We start from the raw sequence: 23,434 nt of genomic DNA on the forward strand, positions 1-23,434 counted from the left end.
CTCCCTGACATCTGCTTTCTCCTTCCTAAAATGTTGGGGTGATCACCTCCAAAGCCAAGAATGCCGTGTGTCTCCAGATTTAACTCTGAGGTCTTTTGATACTGTATAGCCAGGGAAGATTGGGGGGCAGGGGTGATAGGGGGTCAAAGTTCAAGACTTGCTTTAACCAGCATGATGATTACATCTTGACCAGCAGAACATTCTTAGTCTGTTTCAGCCTCCACTTCTTTGTCTGTAAAGTGGGACTTTACTGACCTCCTCAAGTCTGTAAGGATGAGAGTCTAGCGCAGATTTACTTAGCTCACAGTCATCCTCGAATTCAGTGGTTCTGAGTGTTGTCGCTGGATCAGCAGCAGCAGTCAGTATCACCTGGGAGCTCACTAAAAATGCAGATTCTCAGGCCTACCCAAGAGCAGTTCAATATCCAAAACTCTGTTTTGAACAGCCTTCCAGGTGATTCTGATGTGCACTAAAATTGGAGATCTCTGATTTAAGGGAAGAGGTTTTTCAGATATGAGTAAGCATAAAGAACACTTTAGGGAGCTTCTTAGACCAATTTCTGCCTCACCCCAGAGTCTCATTCATTAACTCCAGCAATCTGCATTTGAATAAGCACAGCTGGTGAGTCTAATGCAGGCGCTCTAGAAGTTCATTCTGAGAAAAATAATACAGATGTCACAAAGTGACAGCAGGTGTGTGAGGGGGGTGGCCATCCTGGCTAGTAGGTGAGTTGGATTTGTCCTTTACAGTGGTTTTTTTTGTTGTTGTTTTGTTTTTTTAAAGATTTTATTTATTTATCTGACAGAAAGACAGCCAGCGAGAGAGGGAACACAAGCAGGGGGAGTGGGAGAGGAAGAAGCAGGCTCATAGCGGAGGAGCCTGATTCGGGGCTTGATCCCAGAACACCGGGGTCACGCCCTGAGCCGAAGGCAGACGCTTAACGACTGAGCCACCCTCTACAGTGTTTTATTGAAAACTGATTTAACCGTTATTATGAAGATTGTAAATAAAATTTCGGATTTCTGGCTTCTTTTGACTATTCAGAAGATCAGTCGACACCAGGCTGTATTGTGAGGCAGCCCCCTCTGGCTGGGGTTGAAGAGCACCTGCCCCTTTTACAGGAACTGTTTTTTTCTCCCATTTTTATTTCCCACCAGCCCGGCTGTTGGGAGTATTCATCGGAGACTCGGTAGCCCGGCTCCTGTAGTTCACGGATATGGCCGCTAGAGGGCGATATCAGCACTGAGTGGCCTGCGTGTCCTGGGATTCCAGGAAAGTTAGGGAAGGTCATTTCCTGGTGGCATAGAAAACATACTTAGTACCCACAATTAACTCATTTTTTAACAATTTATATCATTTGGGGGCACATGGTGAAATTGTTTTCTACACAATACAGATGGGATTAAAGACCCACGAGAGACTTTCTGAGAGGAAAATATTCACCTGTGTTCCTCTGGTACCAGCAGTTCCTTGTTGATAAATGTTGCATGAATGTTGACTAAACCTCTAAGCCCAACACCTGGCGTAAATAAGGGCTTATTAAATGTTTGATCCCTTCTCCTTCCTCTTCAACAGTAATCTGTCTTGAACCTTAACTGTGACGTGTCTCTTACAGTTCCTACTAAAAAAGGGTAAGATTTTATAAAGATATGAAATAAATAAGAAAAAAATGGCATATGTCTTTCCTATCAGATTAGGAAAGATTAAAAGGATTGTGAAAACTCAGTTTTCGATGTAACACAAAGATACAACAAGCTCTGTTATGCACTGCTGGCGAGAATGTAAACTATTTCTGGGAGGCAGTTCGGCAATGTGTATGGAAATTTAAAACGTACATACCTGGAGGAAACAATACCAAGGGGATAGTCAAACATGGATATTATATTAGGATAAACTAGGTTATACTGCAATTATAAGCAATCCTCAAATCTCAGTGGATTAACTAACCAAAGACTCATTCCTTCATCCCACTGCGTGATCACAGCACATCAGCAGGAGGCCTTGCATTTCATGGTCCCTCGGGGACCCAGTGTCTTCACCTATGCTTTCGTGGTCAATAGGACAGGGGAAAGGAATGTTGAGAATCAAGCAGTGGCTTTTAAAATTCCCAGATTATCAGAAGTCACTTTGCTAAGAAAAATGGCCAAAGCAAGTAAGAAGGCCATGTCTGATTCAAAGGAAAAAGACAATCCTGCCTTACGCTTGGGGGGAGAACTTGAGTATTTGTGAACTGCCTTAATGACCCCTTTGGGCATAAAGACATATGTACAAGAGTATCAGTTAAAGTTGCTGTCATAGAAATCCGACTGCAGTGGCTTAGTGAACAGTAATTTTGTCTTGCAGTTGAGAGTCTAGAATTAAGCAATCCAGGGCTAGAAAGCTGTTGGAGGAAGTCTTTAAGACCCCAGTCTCCTTCTAGCTTCTCCCCTAATCATCCCCAGCTTATAGCTTTCATCCTAGTGGTCACAACATGACTGTTCCACCTCTGGCCATCACATCTGAGTTTCAGGCAGAGGTAATAGGGAAGGACAACCATAAGTTTCCTAGGAGTTTTATCTATCAGTCTTCCACTTATATGTCATTAGCTGGAACTGGCTCACTGCCACCCCCACTGCAGGAGAGTTTGGGAAGGTGGTGAGTTTTATAAGTGGGGTTTTGTCGTCCTGAGCAAGAACAGAGTTATATATAATACTGACAAATTAGATACAACTGAATATTAATCTTCAAAAATATTTTCTTAAGGTGTAACATGTGTGCAATAAAGAACTCAGATCTAAACCTTACAGCATAGTGAATTGTTATATAGGTATACACCTGTGTAAGCATCACCCAGATCAAGGTAGAGATCATTTCTAGCACCCCAGAAGGCTCCTTTGTACCCTTTCCCAGACAAAATCCCCCCCACCAAAGAGAACCACTCTTCTGACTTTGTCAGAAGATTACTTTTGCCTGTTTTTGCATTTCATATGAATGGAATCATACAATATGTGCTCTTTGTGTCTGGCTTGTTTTGATCAACTATTTCTTATTTTAAATCATATGTAAGTCGCGGCATACATAGAATAATATGGGATTAAAAACAATAATGTATGACCATGTTACTTGGCGTGAGATGATGTCCTTGATATATTGAGTTTTATTTTTTTAAAGATTTTATTTATCAGAGAGAGCATGAGCAGGGGGTGGGGGAGACGGAGAAGCAGGCTTCCTGCTTGATCCCAGGACCCTGGCATCATGACCTGAGCCAAAGGCAGATACCCAACCAACTGAGCCATCCAGGCACCCGAGTGATTATTTTCTAAAGTCAGAAATTAACTGCAGAATAATTATCCAAATCAGGGAATTTAACATTAATGTAACATAATCTGCAGTCCATAGTCAATTTCACCACTCATCCCAATAACATTCTCTATGGTGATTTTTTCCCCCAGTGCCAACATTTATTTGGTTCTCATGCCTATTTAGCTATTTGAACTTATGATGAATAGATAACATTTGTGTTAAAAAAAAAAAAAAGAACCTAAAACTGCTTGCATTAAGCCAAGTAAACTGGGGTAAGATGCAATAGAGCTTATCTTCAAAGCCTGGCCTGCCCCGAGCCTCAGGGGTTAGCCCTTTTGTTTGTGTCCCTTGATGTTTCCAGGGCAGCTGTGAAGTGCTGCGTCTCATAGACCTTGGGACCTCGCCTTTCTACTACAAGTGGATCTGGCAGCATCTGGAGCTGCTCTACAACAGACCTCTGAAGACCCACCTCAATGGTAACTGGCAGCCGCGCACAGCAGGGGGCGCCTGGGCCCTTCTGCTTCCAGTTCCGGCCCGTAGACTCTTAGACATGGAGAGCTAGAAAGGCCCAGCAGGATGTCTGGTTTGATCCCCTCTTTTCCCAGCTGTGGAAACATGGCCCACATGGCCCCACCCGGTGAGGCTCCTGCCCACCCTCCAGCTCCTCCTTTTTCAGCTTTCCGTTTGTGTCAGCTGCTCCTGGGGAGAGGGGTGGAAAGGAGCCCGGAGCTTGACAGAGCTGGGTTTGAATCTCACTGCTTAGCTGGGTGACTCTGGTGAGTACTTAAAGCCTCTGGGTCTGGTTTGTCACGGCAGTGGAGTGGCTGGGAGCACAGGCCCAGGAGCCAAACTTGCTTGCATTTGAATCCAGGGTCCCTCTCTTCCTAGCTGTGTGATACTGGGCAAGTGACCATGTCCCCGTGCCATCAGTGCCCTCAGATGGTCCCTACCTCATAGACTTGTTACGAAATGAAGCAAACGAATACAGAAGCTCTTAGAACTTTACCTGGATAGTGTTCTACAGTAGATGTTTGTCGTCTTTATCCCACAGGTTACAAGGGAGGCTGAATCAGCTTGTGTGTGTCCAGGGCCTATGCGCAGGCACACAGGAGATATCCCTTCTCTTCTCCTGTCAATTCTTTTTTTCTCTTTTCTGCTGCCAATCCGCCAGAGAAAAAGCTGCATCCCGTAACATTTTTTTACCCAATTTTTTTCTTCTTTGTGGCAAAATACACATAGCATAAAATTTACTGTCTTAACCATTTTTAAACATACAGTTCGATGGTATTAAATAATATTCATAATATTGGACAGCCATCAACACCATCCATTTCCTAACCTTTTTTTCATTTTGTAAAATGGAAGCTGTATCCCTATTAGACAGTAGCTAACCATTTCCTCCTCCCCCTAGCCTCTGGCAACCACCATGCTACCGTCTATCTTTATGATTTTGACTACTGTACCTCGTATAATTGGAAGCATACAGTATTTGTCTTTTTGTGATTGGCTTATTTCACTTTGCATAATGTCCTCAAGGTTCATCCTATTGTAGATGTGTCAGGATTTCCTTCCTTTTGAAGCCTGAATAATATTCCATTGTGCGTATCCGTTCATCCATTGATGGACACTTGAGAACTTCCACATTTTAGCTAGAGTGACTAAAATGCTGCTATGAGCATGGGTGTATAGTTATCTCTTTGAGCCCCAGTTTTCCTTTGAACATATACCCAGAAATGGACTTGCTGGATCATATGCTAATTCTGTTTTTAATTTATTTAGGGAATTGCCATACTGTTTTCCGTAGGGGCTGTGCCATTTTACATTCCCACCAACAGAGCACATGGGTTCCAATCTTTCCACATCCTCATCAGTGCTTGTTATGTTCTGTTTGTTTGGTTTTTCTTTTTTTTTAAAGATTTTATTTATTTATTCGACAGAGATAGAGACAGCCAGCGAGAGAGGGAACACAAGCAGGGGGAGTGGGAGAGGAAGAAGCAGGCTCACAGCGGAGGAGCCTGATGTGGGGCTCGATCCCATAACGCCGGGATCACGCCTGAGCCGAAGGCAGACGCTCAACCGCTGTGCCACCCAGGCACCCCTGTTTGGTTTTTAAACATGATATTCATCCTAATGGATAGGAGGTGGCATCTTATTGCAGTTTTGATTTGTATTTCCCTAATGATTAATGATGTTGAGCATCTTTTTGTGGGCTTATTGGCCATTCACGTATCTTCTTTGGAGAAATGTCTATACAAGTTCTTTGCCCACTTTAAAATCTGGTTGTCTGTTTTTTTGTTAAGTTTAAGGAATTTTCTATATATTTTGGATGGTAGTACCTTACCAGATATATGATTTGCAAATATTTTATCTCATTCTTTGGGTTACCTTTTTACACTGTCGATATTGTCTTTAGATGCACGAATTTTTTACATTTTCATGAAGTCCAGTTTGTCCATTTTTTTCTTTTGTTACCTGTGCCTTTGGTATGTATACAAGAAATCACTGCCAGATCCAATGTTATGATGCTTTTGCCCTGTGTTTTCTTCTTTTTTTGTAAGTGGGCGCCACATCAAGCATGGAGCCCAATGCGGGGCTTGAACTCAGGACCCTGAGATCAAGACCTGAGCTGAGATTAAGAGTTGGACGTTTAACAGACTGCCACCCAGGTGCCCCGAGCCCTGTTTTCTTCTAAGAGTTTTATAGTTTTAGGCCTTACATTTAGGTCTTTGATCCATTTTGAGTTAATTTTTATGTGTGGTGTGAGGTAAGGGTCTAACTTCACTCTTGTGCATGTGGATATTCAGTTTTCCCAGCACCATTTGTTGAAAAGACTGTTCTTACCCCATTGAAGTCTTAGCACCCTTGTCTAAAATCATTTGACTATATCTCTGAGGGTTTATCTCTGGGCTCTTTATTTTATTCTTTTGGTCTATATGTTTGTCTTTATGCCAATATTACACTGCTTTGATTACTATAGTTTTCTAGTAAGTTTTGAAATCAGGAAGTGTGAGTCCTTCTGTTTTGTTCCTTTTCAAGATTGTTTTGGTTATCTGGCATCCCTTGAGATTTCATATGAATTTTAGGATGGATTTTTCTATTTCTGCAAAAAAGTCAGTGGGATTTTGTTAGGGATTGCATTGAATCCATAGCTCACTTTGAGTGGTATTGACATTTTAACAGTAGTGAGTCTTCCAATCCATGAACATGGGATGTGTTTCCATTTATTATGCCTTGATCTTCAGAGTTCTTTATTTGTGCAGCTCTCTGCTCTCGGGTACTCTGCTCTGTGAACTCTTACTGCCTTGTCTTCTCCAGACTCTCAGTTCTGTTTCATCAATTCAGGGGAATTTCTGGGCTCCCCTTGGGTTCCCTCTTCCTGCAACATGGGTCAGAAAACCTCCAGGCAGTAAGCTGGGGCAATAGTAAAGCTTACCGCATTTGTTTTCTATCTTGCGGGGATGATTTCTTCATGGCCTGATGTCCCATGCCTCATACATTTATCCCAGTTTTTTTAGTAGTTTTAGATGGGAGGTAAGTCTAGTCCCTGTTAGTCCATTTGGCTGGAAAAAGAAGTATGGATCTGTGTTTCTTTTTCTTTCTTTTTTTAGATCTGTGTTTCTTAATAGCTGAGTTTTATCCTACTGTATGTGTATACCATAATTAGTTAAAGCAATGACCTTTTACAGATATTTTGGGTTATTTCCAATTTTTCAGTATTATCCTGCTGTGGTGAATTTCATGGTGTGTTTATCTTTGTATACTTGTACAAGGAAACTTTGGATAAATTCTTAGAATTCCTAAATCAAGTAATCAATCCAATGCATACTGGCCATGCACACTTAAAATATTGATAGGTATTGACAAAAAGCCTTCCAAAAAGGTTTACTCAGGGCTTTTTATATGTGCTCTGTTAATTTAGGCCTACTCTTTATAGATTTTGAATTCATTTTTATTAACATTAATTTTAATAGTTGATTCTAACAGTATAAAAATAGATTTATTTTTTTAAAAGATTTATTTATTTATGAGAGAGAGAGAGAGAACGAGGGAGCACGTGTGCACCCGTGGGGTGGGGAGGGGCAGAGGGAGAGGGAGAGAGTCTTAAACAGACTCTGTGCTGAGTGTGGAGCCCGACGTGGACCTTGAGATCATTACCTGAGCTGAAACCAAGAGTCAGAGGCTTAACTGACCGAACCACTCAGGCACTCCTTAATCTGTAATTCCTATAATAATTCTATGAGGACTCCAGGAAATTACCTCATCCAAGGTTTTATGGCTCATCATTCCCTTATCTCTTACTGCTGCCTCCATCCCCAATCCCAGATAAATATGATCTATTAGTGGAAAGTTGTGAGCTTTAAATCAGGTAGACTTGAGTTAAATCCAAGCTTCAGCCCTTTCCTGGGTGACTTAGACTCTCTGATGCTCATTTGATTTCTTAAATGGAGCCAGTGACACTTATGTGGATGTAACATATGTGAAGGGTCTGCTTGGGGCCCGGCCCAGAGGGACAATACATGGAAACCACAGCGTTTTCTATTTTCCTTAATGTCCCCCATGCGTCAGACTGGCCAGGCAGGTGAGTAGGGTATACCTTTCACCATCATCAGCACAACGCTCACATATGAAAGGCCCATTAATGTGTTTTTCTGTGCTTTCTCTAACAGAATCTTCTCCTGTGGAGAGATTTAAGGAATTTCAGATCAAATCATATCCCGTACAGGATTTTAGCTTTCTGAAACGTAAGCACCTCCAGAACTCCTGGGAGCAACAGAGGACCAGCTTCAGTAGGAGGACGAACACCTCAGGAAATACTCTGCCAAAGATGTTGGGCCCGAAGATCAAGTAAGCTTAGCTCTGGGTAGACAGAAGTGTCCAGTTTCTGGTTGAAGAGGGAGATATAACTTGAAACGACAGAATGTCAGGGATACTGGGGAGGGGGCAGAGGTAGCAGGCACAGCTCGACCCCAAAGGTATATACAGAAGGCAGCCTAGAGAAGTCCTAGATTCGAGACCCCGGAGCTGCATTCTCTGCCTGGAACCCACAGAGCCACTTCAGGTAGTCAGCTACTTCCTTTCTCAGGGGACCTATTTGAAGAAGGAGGGGTAGATCTTCTGGCTCTGATACTCTGTGTGTCGCTAGATTTTTTTTGACTCTGAGCCTCCTCGGGAATTCTACCCATCTAAATGAGGCAGGAGATAAGAGCCTGGGCTTTGGAGTCAGTTCAGCCCGGGTTCAAGTTCTGGCTTGGCCACTTATTTTAGCTCTGTGTCCTTGCACAAGGGACTTGACCTCGCTGAGCCATAGTTCCCTTGTCTGTAGATAATAGTATTTAAGTCTTGGTGCTGTCGGAAGCCAGGAATTAAATGAGATAATGGTAATTATAGCTAACACCTGTGGAATACTCTCTGCCAGGTCCTGGATTATCTAACCCTCAACAACAGTTCTATGAGGTAAGTACTGTCATCAGTCCCATTTTTCAGGTGAGAAAACCAAGCTACAGAGGGAGATTAAGTTCCTTCTTTGAGGTCATACAGGCAGGAAGTGGCAGAGCCAGAATTCAATCCTGAGCAGCTTCTTAGTGCTCCGTCTTGTTGTTTGGTACGACTGTCCCGGCTGGAAAGAGAATGCACAACGAGGGCTGTGCTTTTGCCTCAACCCTGAGAGGCTGAGGAGCAGGGAAGGACGCTCAGTGGTACCTGCCTCGAGGCAGCTCAACGCTGGACCCAGAGCAACACAGTACCTCTTTCCCTCTCCCCCCCATTACATGTAAAATTAAAATACCACAATGAGGGGACCCTAGGTGGCTCAGTTGGTTAAGTGTCTGCCTTGGGCTTAGGTCGTGATCCTGGAGTCCCTGGATCCAGCCCCTCATGGGGCTCCCTGCTCAGCGGGGAGTCTGCTTCTCCCTCTGCCCCTCACCCACTTCATGCTCTCTTTCTTGCTCTCTCAAATAAATACAATCTTTAAAAAAATATATCACAGTGATACTAATAATAACATCAGTGTCACAATCTCCATTTGCTCCAAGTACCACTACACTCAAGTCCTTTGCCTATTAACATTTCTAGCCTGCTGGCCTCCATAAGGAGCATTCCATGACTTCTGAGTTGTTATTCCCTCTGATGGATATTATTTCCAAAGGATCCAGTGCTCCAAGTCCCAGTCCCAGTTCTTCTGAAGGTAGGGGTGGAACAGACCCAGTCTCTCTGCTGTACATCAGTAAAGGGAAGGGACAGGTTGGACCCAGAAGTGAAAAATAAAGACCATGCTGGACATGTCCTGGGGGGTGAGAATTCTGGGCTGCCTCATTCAGGTGTTCGGTGAGTTTATGAGTTGGGTGAAAATATCAGCTATATTCTCAGTTGATAATTTTTTCCCTGCCTCTAATCCAGATTGCATAGCCTATTTCTTCCTTCTACCTTGCTTGTGACCAAAGAAAGCACAACAAGATTGCCTGTGTAAAATTAATTCCAACATGAACAAAGTACAGAGCCTACAGGCTGCCCAAGGAAACCTGTCTTTTAAACCAATAAACAAAGCCATTTCTTCTCTGCTTTTCTGCCAAGAAGGAGAGCCCCAACCTCTGCTGTGTCCCCAGGGGCACAGAGCTTACTCTATGTCAAAGCAGTCTGTTCCATTATTGGACAGCTCTGACTTAGAAATGTCTTCCTCATGCTGAGCATCTGTCAGCCAACCTGGACTTCTCGTCCATTCGGTCTGGCTCAGCTGCATGAGATCATCAGCCCCTTCCTCCACCTAACAGCGTTCAAGTGTTTAAAGGGGTCCTATCTCTTTCTTTGCTAGTCTCCCTGCTCTTAAACTTCTCCAGTTCCTGACATGTTCTCTTCCAGAGCTTGGTTTGAGTTTTCTCACTTTCTGGGGGCAGTGTGAGTTCTCCAGGGAGGGGAGGTCTCTCTGTGCAGCAGAGCAGGGGCTGACTGTCGAGGGCCTCGTGAACTGGCTGTGCGACAATGAGCTCTCTTTAACAAGCTGTCATATTTCAGATCCAGGAATCTTCATTTGCTTGAATGTCCCATGATCAGTACCAAGTATGGTGATCTCCCCGAGGAGGCTGCAGTGGGCGCCTACATCAAGATCCACACTGTGGAGGAAGGAGAAGCTGTGGTGAGTGTGCAGAGAACCTTGTTCATGATATAGTGTGTAACATGGCAGGCTGCGAGTGTTAAGTGATAACAGGAAGGTTTAAAAACATCCTGCTCTGTATTTGGTGATATGAAGGGTTTTTTAAGATATGATAACAGTATCATGGTTATGTTTTTTAAGAGTCCTTATATTTAGGAGATACATATCAAAATACAGATAAAATGATATGACATCTGGGACTTGCTTTAAAATAATCCAGGAACAAGGCAGGGATGTACCCGCTCACCACTCTTGTTCAGCATTGTACTAGAAGACCAGCTAGTGCATTAAGACAAGAAAAGGAAATAAAACATTTGGGAAGAAAGAAATAAAGCTGGCTTTGTTTGCAGATGTTTGATTGTCTATGTAGACAACTCCAAAGAATCAAAAAACAAAACAAAACAAAAAAAAAACCCTGAAGTGAATAAATTATTATAGCAAGATCATAGGGTATAAGGCAACAAACATTGGAATTTGAAATAAAAACACAATATCATTTACAATAGCACCAAGAATGAAATACTTAGATATAAATCTAACAAAGTATGTTCAGGATCCACATGCAGAAAACTATTAATTATAATGAAAGAATTCATGGGGCGCCTGGGTGACTCAGTTGGTTAAGCACTTGCCTTCCACTCAGGTCATGGTCTCAGGGTCCTAGGATCAAGACCCACATCTAGCTCCCTGCTCAGTGGGGAGTCTGCTTCTCCCTGCCCCTCTGCCCCTCCCCCATGCTTGTGTGTGCACTCTCTCTCAAATAAATAAAACAAAATCTTTTTAAAAATTATAATAAAAGAATTCAAAGAAGATTTAAATAAATGGGGAAATATTCTATGTTCGTAGATTGGAAGATTCTATTGTTAACATGTTAGTTCTTTCCAACTTGGTGTATAGATTCAGCGCAATCCCAGCCAAAATCCCAGAAAGTTATTTTGTGGATATTGACAAAGTGATTCTAAAATTTACATGGAAAAGTGAATATAAACCAACTGGTAAATCCAAACAATGGAATATTATTCATCAATAAGAAGAAATGAACTATCAAGCTAAGAAAAGACACGGAGGAAACTTACGTGAATATTTTAAGTGAAAGAAGCCAATATGAAAAGATTAAGTATTGTATATTCCCATTATATGACATTCTGGAAAAGGCATAACTATAGAGATAGTGATCAGTGATCGCCAGAGGTTTGGAGTTCAGGAGGAGGGATGAATAGGTAGATCACAGAGGATTTTTAGGAGAGTAAAATTATTTTGTATGATACTGTAATGGAAGATACAAAACCTTAAGCATTTGACAAGACCCATAGAATTTTTTTTTAAGATTTTATTTATTTATTTGACAGAGAGAGACAGCCAGAGAGAGAGGGAACACAAGCAGGGGGAGCAGGAGAGGAAGAAGCAGGCTCCTAGCAGAGGAGTCTGATGTGGGTCCCAGAATGCCGGGATCACGCCCTGAGCCGAAGGCAGACGCTTAGCAACTGTGCCACCCAGGTGCCCCTAGACCCATAGCACAGAGTGAACCTTAATGTATGTGATTTGTAAAAAAAAAAAAGAAAAAAAAAGAAAGAAAGAAAGAAAAAGAAAAATAGGAGTCATTTAGGAGGCAGGGGATCCCAGGAGGGAATGCAGATTATGACGAAAACATCTAATGATAGTACAAATGTATGAAACGATCTCAGTGAAGAGGGTAGGAGAAAAAGGTGCTGACCTATGTAATGCTGGAGGTGGCTGGGCTTCACGAGACTGAAAGCTGAAGGAACTGCACATGAGCACTGTACTCTAGCTGATAACATTGGTATCCATGGGTATATGCTTAACAGTTCTGATACTGCAATACACGTGTCCTGAAATGGATCAGTTCAGTCAATGAATGGCAGATAATGGCAGCCAGGTTTCTCATCATTGGAATAGAAATTTGCAGATAAGCGAGGAGGAGGCTAGAATGATCCAGGTGGGAAGGGATTTGTTGGACATCACTATGAACTCCTGTTTAGCTTAATACTGATAGTTACACATGGAAATATTTATAGATATGTGTATCAACATATATCTTTTGCTCTGTCAACTGACAGGGCCTGAAAGAAATGACACTCCAGTGGCAAAGAGCAGACCTAGCACCTGGATCTTGGTTGCTTTCTTTTTCTTTTCTTTCTTTCTTTCTTTCTTTCTTTCTTTCTTTCTTTCTTTCTTTCTTTCTTTCACAGAGACAGTGAGAGAAAGAGAGAGCACAAGCAGGGGAGAGGGTGAGGGAGAAGCAGACTCCCTGCTGAGCAGGGAGCCCAATGTGGGACTCGATCCCGGGACCCCGGGATCATGGTCTGAGCCAAAGGCAGACGCTTAACTGACTGAGCCACCCAGGTGCCCCTGGATCTTGGTTTCTTTTTTTCTTTTTAAAGATTTTATTTATTTATTTGACAGAGATAGAGACAGCCAGCGAGAGAGGGAACACAAGCAGGGGGAGTGGGAGAGGAAGAAGCAGGCTCATAGCGGAGGAGCCTGATGTGGGGCCCGATCCCACAACTCCGGGATCACGCCCTGAGCTGAAGGCAGACGCTTAACCGCTGTGCCACCCAGGCGCCCCTGGATCTTGGTTTCTAATACATTCTTCAATAAGAGGAACAAGGGCTCCTTGGAAAATGATTGATTCTAGGACTAGGGCAGGAAATAGACAAGCTGAGCCTGGAGCATTTTGTAGTGTGGAGGAGTAAGGAAGTGTTGGGGGAAAATCTTCATTGATGGAGGCAGGCTATCAAAGGGACACAGGTGCCAACTGAAAGAGCTCCCAGTGGCCACAGCTAGAACAATTTGAACAATTTGAGCAACAAAAGAAAATAGTATTGGATTATAACTCAAAGTATATAGTAAACATCTCTGAGAAGATACTGGTATAATGAATAAATAATGAACAAATTAATAAACAGGGGAGAAGAGACAAATCTCCCATGCAGAAGAATTCCAAATAATTTACATAGACACATGGCCCTAAAGGAGAGGGTGTATAACTCCTACCTCCTTAGGTGCGCGCTGCACACAGTGACTTCCTTCGAAAGAGTACAGTACAGAAAGGGGGAAAGAGNAACTTTACCACGGAGGAGCCTGAGAAATACCACCGCAGCCCGGTGATCAAGGCCACCAGCCGCAGTTAAGTTGTGTTGATTATATATCCCTCAATATGATGAAATGGCGTAGGATGTGATGAGAATGAATGACACTTTACCTCCATGGTCCTCTTCCCAATAATCCACAACCCCAGTCTAATCAAGGAACCAAATCAGACAAACTCTCATCGCTGGGTATCATTCAAAATTCCTGACCAGTACCCCTCAACAGCTATCAAAGTCATCATAAGCAGGGTCAGTCTGAGAAACTGCCCGGCCAAGAGGAGCCTAAGGAGATAAAAGAGAAAATGAATTTGCGTTCTGGATAGGATCATGGAACAGGAAAAGGATATTAGGTAAAAAGAGGAAATCTAAATAACTCTTTGACCTGAGTTAACAATAATAATGTATCGATATTGGTTCATTAATCATAACAAAGGTATCCTACTAATGTAAGATGCTAATAACAGAGGAAACTGTATGGGTATATGGGAACTCTGTACTATCTTCTCAGTTTTTCTTTTCTTTTTCTTTTTTTTTTTTTAAAGATTTTATTTATTTATTTGACACAGAGAGACAGCGAGAGAGGGAACACAAGCAGAGGGAGTGGGAGAGGGAGAAGCCGGCCTCCTGCTGAGCAGGGAGCCTGATGTGGGACTCGATCCTAGGACCCTGAGATCATGACCTGAGTGAAGGCAGACGCTTAATGACTGAGCCACCCAGGTGCCCAATCTTCTCAATTTTTCTAAGTCTAAAATTGTTCTGGAAAATAAAGTCTATTAAAAACAGAATTATCTGGGGTACCTGGTGGTTCAATTCGGTAAGTGCCTGACTCTTGATCTCAGCTCAGGCCTTGATCTCAGGGTTGTGAGTTCAAGCCCCACGTTACGCAATAGTTGGCAGGGCAGGAAATGCATGGATGAAACAAGTTTGGCCGTGAGCTCATCACTGTGGGAACTGAGTAGCAGGTGGGCCTCCGCCTGCCCCGGGGAGGGGCTGTCTTTTGAAGCCCCACGTGTGGTCATCATCCAGTGTGTGGTCATCATAGTCCGGAGAGCTGCTCCCTCGCCATGCCCTTAACGCTTTTCCTCAGTTACAGTATCTCCAGGGTCCTCCTCACGTGCCTGTCACCCCCTGTTGTGGTGGGCTCTTCATGCTCCTGCCCCACGGGACTGTGAGTCTTCAGAGTCAGGAAGGCCAGCACAGGCCTGGGGGGGAGCCCCAGCCCCTGGCACAGCCCTCCCTCAAGGCCGATGGAATATGTCCAAGCTCTTAGGCAATGCTTCCGTTTTTTCAGCAAAACTCTGCCTCCTGCAACTTTTAACTAGCTCCTCCCCTAACCTTCCCCGCACCCCCAAGAACAAAACAAGAAGTCAGCTTCCTAGCCACATGATGGCCCCTTAGATATTTAAAGAATGTCACTTTGTTTTTCATTCAGCATTTCTGGAGCCAGGCACAGTGCCAATGCCCCGTTAATTATTTTCTCATTCGGTCAAAACATCCTCCATTCCTTCAGGCAGCGCTCAGGTGAGGTGACTTCCAGCTGCTCCCCACTCACCGTTTCCTTCAGGGCAGTTAGTGCTTCTGAGTGACGCTCAGAACTGAACCCAGGGCTCCTGAGGCCAGCTCCTGGCTTGTGAATGCAGCCTCACACACAGCCAGGCAGAGTAGCTGGGGAGGCTGGGCACCCGGAGCCGAATGAGGGCGCCAGAGGGCAGAAAGGCATCTCCTGGTTGGGCAGACGGTGCCGGCAGTGGAGGCTGTGCAATATGGAGCAAGAACAGCAGGGTCCGTGTTGTCAAGGGCCTGCAGTGCTGGAATAGGGTCCTTGGCCTTGATTCTCTAGGATGGCGTAGAAGGCTTTGGGTGGGGGCTCAGGGCAAAGACCTGGCTGCCTCGTTCTTCACACAGGGCCCAGCACAGAGAAGGCCCCCCACAAATATGTGTTAGCATGACTCTTGATGAAAAGGCCTGTGGGTGTCTCCGTAAGATGTCTTTGGTTCGACTCTGTTCTCCCTGCTTTCAAGGCCCTGGCTTCATTTGTAGATGAGTGAATGGTGACAGCTGTGCCTGTGTTCACCTAGGGGACCACATTTGCCTAACATGGGCAGCAGAAGTGTGAAGCTGGGTCAGTCTTAGAAACAGCAGAGGTTGGGGCCTGGAGTAGAGCCTCTGTTTTGAGCCAAGAGGTGTAGGGGAACCAGCTTCTCCAGGGAACAGGCAGACTGAGCCCTTAGACTGGGCAAGCTGGAGCCATGGGCGGGGCAGAAGGGATATGACAGATTGGGGTCAAGGTCAGGGGGTCCTTCTCTTCATTTTGCTTCTAATTAGACAGCTGTGTGGCCTTGGACAAATCACTCAACCTCTCTGAATCTGTGTCCTCATCAGAAAATGAGGAAATTCTCCTGGATGAGCTGCTAACTTGAATGTTCTGTGACCCCATTTGAGCCTTATCTTAGCAGATAAGTCTTGGGCATCTACCATGCTCCAACCATGGCCCAAAATGCTAGTGTGGGCAAGTAAACTGACATTCTTCCTGTCCTCATGGGGATTATGATCTAGTCTGGGGACAGACAATAAAAAATTAGCAAACATAAAATATTGCAAGTTCCTGTTAGGAATGGAATTGAAAGCTGGTTGGACGCAGGCTTCTTAAATGGAGCAATCAAGGAAGGCGGCTCTGAGGAGGTGGTGTGTAAGCTGAGACCTGAATGGTGAAGAGAACAAGCTGGGGACAACCTGGGGGAAGAGTGTTGTGGACTGAGGAAGACTAGGCTCAAAGCCTGATGCCAGAAGGAGCTAGGAGTGTCAAGGGTACTGGAAGGGCGGGCAGCGTGGCTGGAACAGAGTAAACAAGGCAGGGCGGCATGAGGCCAGACTGGAGAGCCAGGCAAGGGTGAGATAGCCCAGGCCTTGGGGCCACAATGAGGCATTTTCATTTATCCTGTGGGAAGGTACTTATTTGAAGGGCTTAGGCAGAAAAGAGCCCTGACTGGCTGGTGTGGGGGGGGGGGGTTGCAGGTGGATGAGGGGACCTGCCAACAGTGCTGCCCTCACTGGGGCCCTGAGCAGATCACTGGGTTCAAATCCTGCCTCCACCTATTTCTGTCCTTGGGCAAGTTACTTAACCTCTTTGTGCCTCGGTTTCCTCAGAGTATAGTGGTTAACAGCACAGACTCTGACCCCCGCGCCCAAATCCTAGCTCTGTTGCGTCATGCTGTGTGATGTGGGACAGGTTGCTCAGCCTCAGCAGCATCCTCTGTAAAATGACGATAACAATAGGACCCACCTCATGGGGGATTGTGACGGTGTCAAATGAGTTAGTATCCACGACAGCAGCAAGAGGGCCTGGGGTGTAGCGAATGCTCAATAAATATTGCTGTCATATCGTCATCGCCATCACGGCCAGGGGGCCAGAGGAGTGACGGAGCTGCACAGAGGAGGCCAGTGACCCCCAAAGTCTGTGAGGGACAGAGAAGGTAACTGAGGCTCAGTGGGGACATGTGAGCAAAGACCTGCAGAAAGGATGAGGGAGGGTGTGGTGGCTGCGGGAGGGAAGATTTAGAAGAGGAAGACTCGCCGCTGGAATTCTTGTCACTGTCTTGAGGAAGAGACAATGGCTTTACTTGGCACAAGAGTTGAGATTGGACATTGGGGAAGCCTTGTGAAATGCTGTCCCCTGGAGAGGGACTGCCTGAGTGTGATTCTTGGAAAGCCTGCAGGGAGGTAGGACATGGACAAAGTGCCTTTCTTACAGGCTCTTCTAATCCCAGCAGCCGGAGACCTTTGATGTCATGTAACAGAAAGACTTGCTCCCCATCACTTGCAGAATGGCCCCCAAATGGATTCACCTTCTGTCTGGGGCCTTGTTTTTCCCATCTAGATAATCTGTTGGTAGAAGTGGACAGTCTCTGAGGACAAACTTTCTGGAACTTTCTGTTCCCCAGGGCCTTCACCAGATCCTTCTCCCGGAGAACCAGCAAGACATGCGGCCCTTGATCCTGGTGAGCCTGGGAGCTGAGGTGATACGGGTGAGGAAAGAAAAATTTTGTGAACTGATCGACAGCGAGGTAACAGAGAAGTTGTCCAGGTTCAAGGTCAACTACCCCAGGTTAGTGCTGGAAACATGCATACATCCCACCAGACCTAATAAACAAATTTTCACCTATTGTTTTAGTAAAAGAAAGAAAAAAAAGTGCTAATACCTAATGCTGAAAAGGGGGGAATGAAACCGGTAGTTGTTGGTACCCCTTAAATTGTCTCAATCTTTTTGATAATGATTTTAGTATTATGTTGCAAGGGCTATACTCTTTGAAGTAAAAGGTCTACCTGTGAATTTTCTGGGAAAAGCTACATGTGCTGAGATGTTCATAGCAGCCATCTTCATGACAGAGAGAAAAACCTCTACCACCACCACCCGCACGTGTTGCACTAAGGGGATAGTTTAGAAATTGTGGTGAGTTCCTTTGATAGAACATAACTGCTGTGTTAAAAAAAATTGTAAGTTTAATGGCTCTGTAGGAGGAGGGTAAAATAGGTGATGTGATGATACATGAAAAGGACAGGATGCAAAATTGTGCATGTACTATGGCTATGCCTTTGTAAAACACAAGAGAAAAACCTAGAAGGAAATAAGCAAAAGTGATGACATCTGTGATGTTGCCAAATTTGTAAGAGTCATTCTGTCTGGAAGGTGAAACGAAAAGGTACTTCCTGGTTATCGTTACATATTCCTCTCATATTTAATTGCTTTTGCAGTGCGTACGCATTGCTTTAATAATGAGGGAAGAAAAGAAAAATTTTTTTTTAGTTTAAATTTACTTAGTTAACATACAGTGCAATATTGGTTACTGGAGGAGAATTCAGTGATACATCACAAGTGCCCTTCTTAATACCCATCACCCATGTAGCCCATCCCCCACCCACCTCCCTCCATCAACCCTCAGTTCTCTACCCTTAAGAGTTTCTTATGGTTTGTTTCCCTTTCTCCTTTGTCCCCCCTTCCCATATGTTTATCTGTTTTCTTTCTTAAATTCCACATATGAGTAAGATCACATGGTATTTGTCTTTCTCTGACTGACTTATTTCGCTCAGCATCATACTCTCTAGCTCTAACCATGCTGTTGCAAATGGCAAGATTTCATTCTCTTTGCTGGCTGAGTAATAGTCTCTCTCTCTATATATATAATGGGTAATATTCCATCTATCTATCTCACATCTTCTTTATCCGTTCATCAGTCTGTGGACATTTGGGTTCTCTCCATAGTTTGGCAAAAATAAATACTTTTTAAAAGTTCTCAGGGGCACCTGCATGGCTCAGTTGGTTGAGTGTCGACTTTTGATTTCGGCTCAGGTCATGATCTCAGGGTTGTGAGATCAAACCCTGTGTTGGGCTCCATGCTGGACATAGAGCCTGCTTAAGATTCTCTCTCCTTCTCCCTCTGTCCCTCCCCCCCCCCAAAAAAAATTGCTGTCAGGATAGTGGCATTCCAAGTGGGCTTTTTTCTTTATTCTCCAAATGTTTGGTAATGATGATATATTACTTTTATAATTAATAAAACATCTATCTTGAAAGATTCAAGAAAAAGATTACTTTTTACTTTTCCCTAGTTTTCAAATTTTCCGGAGTGAATACTTCTATAATGTGAAAAAAAACTGTATTTTTATGTAAAAGTTAACTGGATCAGTGGTTGCAAAACTACTTTGATCTCACACTGTTATTACTAAAAAGTGTTTGAATATATACCCCCCTAGAATATATGTAAACATGAATAACATGTTAACTTATTATTATTACACACATATATTGCTGTACTAATATATATATTATGGACATGCCAAAATAGACCTTTAAGAAGAATATGACAAAAATAAATATAAATGATGTCCTACTATTTTTTTCACACACCCCAGTGGATCTTTTTCATCTCCCTAGGTGACATGACCCTGTACCCCCACTTTGGGACCCCCCCAGCCTACCCTTGGGCCCCCTGCCTCTGTCTCCTCCCCACTAGATCCTTTCTGCATTCTGTGCTCTTCCTAAAACCCAGACCCTGGCCATGTTAAACTCCTGCTTAAAACCTTTTGATGTTGGGGCGCCTGGGTGGCTCAGTCAGTTAAGCATTTGCCTTTGGCTCAGGACATAATCTCAGGGTCCTGGAATGGAGCCCCACGGCCCCCGGGGCTCCTTGCTCAGTGGGGAGTCTGCTTCTCCCTCCCCCCCTGCCCCTCCCGCTGCTCATGCTTGCTCTCTCTCAAATAAATAAATAAAATCTTAAAAAGAAAAAAAGATTTTAGGAGCCTTAGATCCTCAAATGATGCCTGGCACGTGATGGGTATCAGTTAATGCTTATTGAATTGAAATTCAGAAGAGGTTTCCATAGACTTGAGGGTGGCAGATGCTTGAGTCCTCAGCATCTGTCCCGCGCGGTCAGCGCTTCGCGGCGATGATCCGCAGTGCTGACAGATAGAATTCTGGCTCATTCATTCACTGTTGAACTCATGGTTTCTAGACTGCTAAAGCAGGCAGAAAACCATATCCATTATCTAGCTTAAATCCTCCATGTTTTAATTGAGGATTGTGAAGCCCGGGAAAGAGGACATGATGTCCTGAAGATCACACAGTCCATGGCGGTGATATCTGTCCTGTGAATGCCACGGCCTGGGTAACCTGATGTCTCTACCCCTGCAAAGCGCGGGGAGCTCTGTGTAGAACGTAACCAATAGCTGAGTTCCCAAGAGAGAAGAGAAGTCTCCAAGGGCCAAAATGAAGGAGAGCCTAAAAGCCAAAGCACAGAGTGTGATCTAGTGTGGGATTGCCTGGTGGGGGTGGGCTGGGCCGGGGGTTAAGGCCATCGTGGGCTGAAGTTTTTACAGCCTGCAGGGACAGATGAAACTTTGAGTTCACGTGAGGGAGGGATTGGAACTGAAAGCCCTGCACCAAGCTGAGGCCTTTAGAAGAGTGATCCTGTTTTGTGAAAAAATTAACTAGAAATCAATATGACCATCAGCATCAGGAGGCAACAAGGAATCTTGTTTGTCTTAACTTGGACTCTGAGTCCCCCCCACCAAAAAAAAAAAGCCCCCCCAAGCATCTGTAATCACACGCTTGCCCCCTCATAGGTTTTGGTGAGTCCTGTAGCATCTTTGAACTCCAGTGTCCATGTTTGTGAAATGGGTAGTTGTAAGGATTAAATGGGTTAACAAGTAAAGTGCTGGGCACTTGGTAAGCGCTAAGTCAGCATTAGATATTGCTGGTTTTTTAATAGAAGAAATTGGAAATTAGTGGAATTTTCTAAGTGGAGACTATCCAGTAGTGTGCTGGTGAATGTTTAACAACCAGCTTTCTGGGAGGTGAGTGGGAGGGAAGCCTGATTTGAAGGGCTTACTGATTTCTGGGGTGTACATTCTCCCACCATGGCCAATTTTGACCTACCAGCCTGATGTCACTGAACACGGGGTTGAGGAGAGGCGCACGTGATCACCACTGAACTGAGAGGAGCTGACTTTGGCACACCACTGAGCCCAACAGGACTAGCCAGTAGCCCGTTGTGACCTCTGGGTTTTTTATTAAGTTGATGTCTATGGATCAAAGTTGACCCTGCCCTGGTCAATATAATGTCGCTGGAAGGATGTTCTAATTTGTTAGTGACTTATTAGGGTTGCTTCCTTAGGTGAGAGTGTAGGCAAGTCAGTGGAAATGGAACACGCCCTTCCCTTGCTGTGGTCTCAGAAGGAAATAAGCCAGTGGGTGCTGAGCCTGCTCCTTCTCCCCCACTTTCCCCACCCTTGCCTGCTACGAGGGGAGGGGACAGAGCAGAGCCAGGGCACCAAGACCAGTCCAAGGCAGCCACCAATCTACTTTTGTCTCCATAGATTTGCCTGTACAGGACATTTCATATAAATGGAATCATACGAGGTGTGGTCTTTTGCAACTGGCTTCTTAGCATAGTGTTTTCAAGTTTTATCCATGTTGTAGTATGTACTTTATTCCTTTTTTTTTAAAGGTTTTATTTATTTATTTATTTATTTGAGAGAGAGGAAGAGAAAGAGGGAGGAAGGGAGGGAGGGAGAGAGAGAGAATCTTAAGCAGACTCTGTGCTGAGTGCTGAGCCCAACATGGAGCTCGATCTTAACGACCCTGAGATCATGAACTGAGCCAAAACCAAGAGTCGGACGCTTAACTGACTGAGCCACCCAGGCGCCCGAATTCATTCCTTTTTAGTGTCAAATAATATTCCATTGCATGTATATATAACACTTTATCCATTCATCAGTGGATGGATGTTTGGGTTGTTTCCATGCTGCTATGAACATTCTTGTGCAAGGCTTTGTGCAGACGTTAAGTTTTCATTTCTCTTGGGTATATACCTAAAAGTAAAATTGCTAGGCTTTATGTTAACTCTGTTTAACCTTTTGAGGAATTGCCAGATTCTCATCCAAAGTGGCTGCACCAGTTTACTTTCGCAATAGCAGTGCACCAGAGCCCTTGTTTTACTCCCTCCACCTCATAACGCATTTTTATCTGTCTTTTTACTATAGCCATCCTAGTGGGCATCTCACTGTGGCTTTGCTTTATATTTCCTTGATGGATAAATGGTTACCCAAATAATCTAACTTTTTCATAGCCACATTATAAGAAGTAAAAAGAAATGAGTGAAATTGATTTTTAAAATATATTTTAATTGAATTCAGTGTATCTCAGATATTATCGTTTCAACATGTAATCACCATAAACATTATTAATGAGAGTCTCTACATTTGTTTTTGCTCTAAGTCTTTGAAATCTAGTGTGTATTTTAAACTCACAGCACATCTCTAACTCAGATTGGCCACACTACAGGTACTCAGTAGCCCCATGTGGCTCATGGCCACTGCACGGAGCAGCACGGTTCTAGGGGAAGAAAGTGTGGAAAGGGAGAGGAGGCAGAAGAGTCTGGGAGGAGGCAGCCAGGTGGGATGGAGCACACTGTGTTTAGGAATTGGAAGAGTGGTGGGGGGCAAGGCTGGAGGGGCAGGGGCCCAGGAGGAGCTGGTGTGGGAAACTCAGCATCTGTGCCTCACCTTTAGTGATGAAGATATGTGCCAGAAGTTCCTTCAGGAGAACAGCTGGAATATCTTTCGGAAGGACCTCCTGCGGCTGCTGGTGAAGCCTCGCCAGCGTCCACCGTTCACCCCAATCCGGCCCAAGAAGAAAGGGATCTATAGCCCCAGGTCACTGATTCTGGATTTGTGTAGCTTCAATAAGGAGACTAAACCTTGTCATCCCGTTTTTATGGCACCCCAGAAATACCTGCCCCCATTGAGGATCGTCCAAGGCATCACAGCACCCCGATATAAAATCCAAGAGCTCCTGCCTCAGTATAAGAATGCAGGAGTCCTTGTTTAGACTCAATAAAAGATGTTGGGTTGGTCACCCTGTTTTCCTGAGTGACCACATGGGAGTTGTGGGGCTTGGAGTCAGGGCTCCCGGGGGCTGTGGGTCCAGAGGGATGTTTGGGGGGCGGCAGCTTGAGCACTCTCTCCCTTGATACTTGTGGGGCTTGCGTGAGTGGACGATCAGGAGGCTGGGTGTGGATGGGTTAAGCCCTGGGGGTGGGAGGGTCTTACCTGGTGAGATGGATGGGAGGTACGGAGGGGCTCAGATCAAAGTGAGCATGACTGGGGTTACAAACTCAACGCCTTCCGGAGTCTGCGCAGGTCATCTGAAGGAGTGCGTCAGAAAGACTGGGCAGGCAGCAGGCGATGGTGGGGCCTGGTACGCACGTCGCCCATCCAGGTGGAGCAGCTGCTCCGTATCTTTAGTCAATGCCATGCCAGGAAATAGTGCAGGCCCGGTCCTGCCAGTCTTTAGATTTTTCAAGAGAACCAAGAAACCCAATATTTTAGATGATTCCTACTG

The 23,434-nt window shown here is 44.5% G+C and overlaps 1 protein-coding gene across 2 annotated transcripts in view; it reads left to right on the plus strand.

Moving 5' to 3' along the window:
- Positions 1-22,948, plus strand: part of CNBD2 (cyclic nucleotide binding domain containing 2) — a 56,184-nt gene extending 33,236 nt beyond the window's left edge. For both annotated transcript variants that reach the window (XM_008698142.2, XM_040638253.1), the window contains 5 exons: positions 3,644-3,758; positions 7,950-8,127; positions 10,291-10,411; positions 17,481-17,644; positions 22,603-22,948. In XM_008698142.2, coding sequence (XP_008696364.1) covers positions 3,644-3,758; positions 7,950-8,127; positions 10,291-10,411; positions 17,481-17,644; positions 22,603-22,921 — 897 coding nt within the window. In that variant the 3' untranslated portion in view covers positions 22,922-22,948. The remainder of the gene's footprint in view (positions 1-3,643; positions 3,759-7,949; positions 8,128-10,290; positions 10,412-17,480; positions 17,645-22,602) is intronic.
- Positions 22,949-23,434: the final 486 nt, after the last annotated feature.

This window comes from Ursus maritimus, unplaced genomic scaffold, assembly GCF_017311325.1.
Source record: "Ursus maritimus isolate PB19 unplaced genomic scaffold, ASM1731132v1 scaffold_22, whole genome shotgun sequence".
Taxonomy (NCBI): Eukaryota; Metazoa; Chordata; class Mammalia; order Carnivora; family Ursidae; genus Ursus; species Ursus maritimus.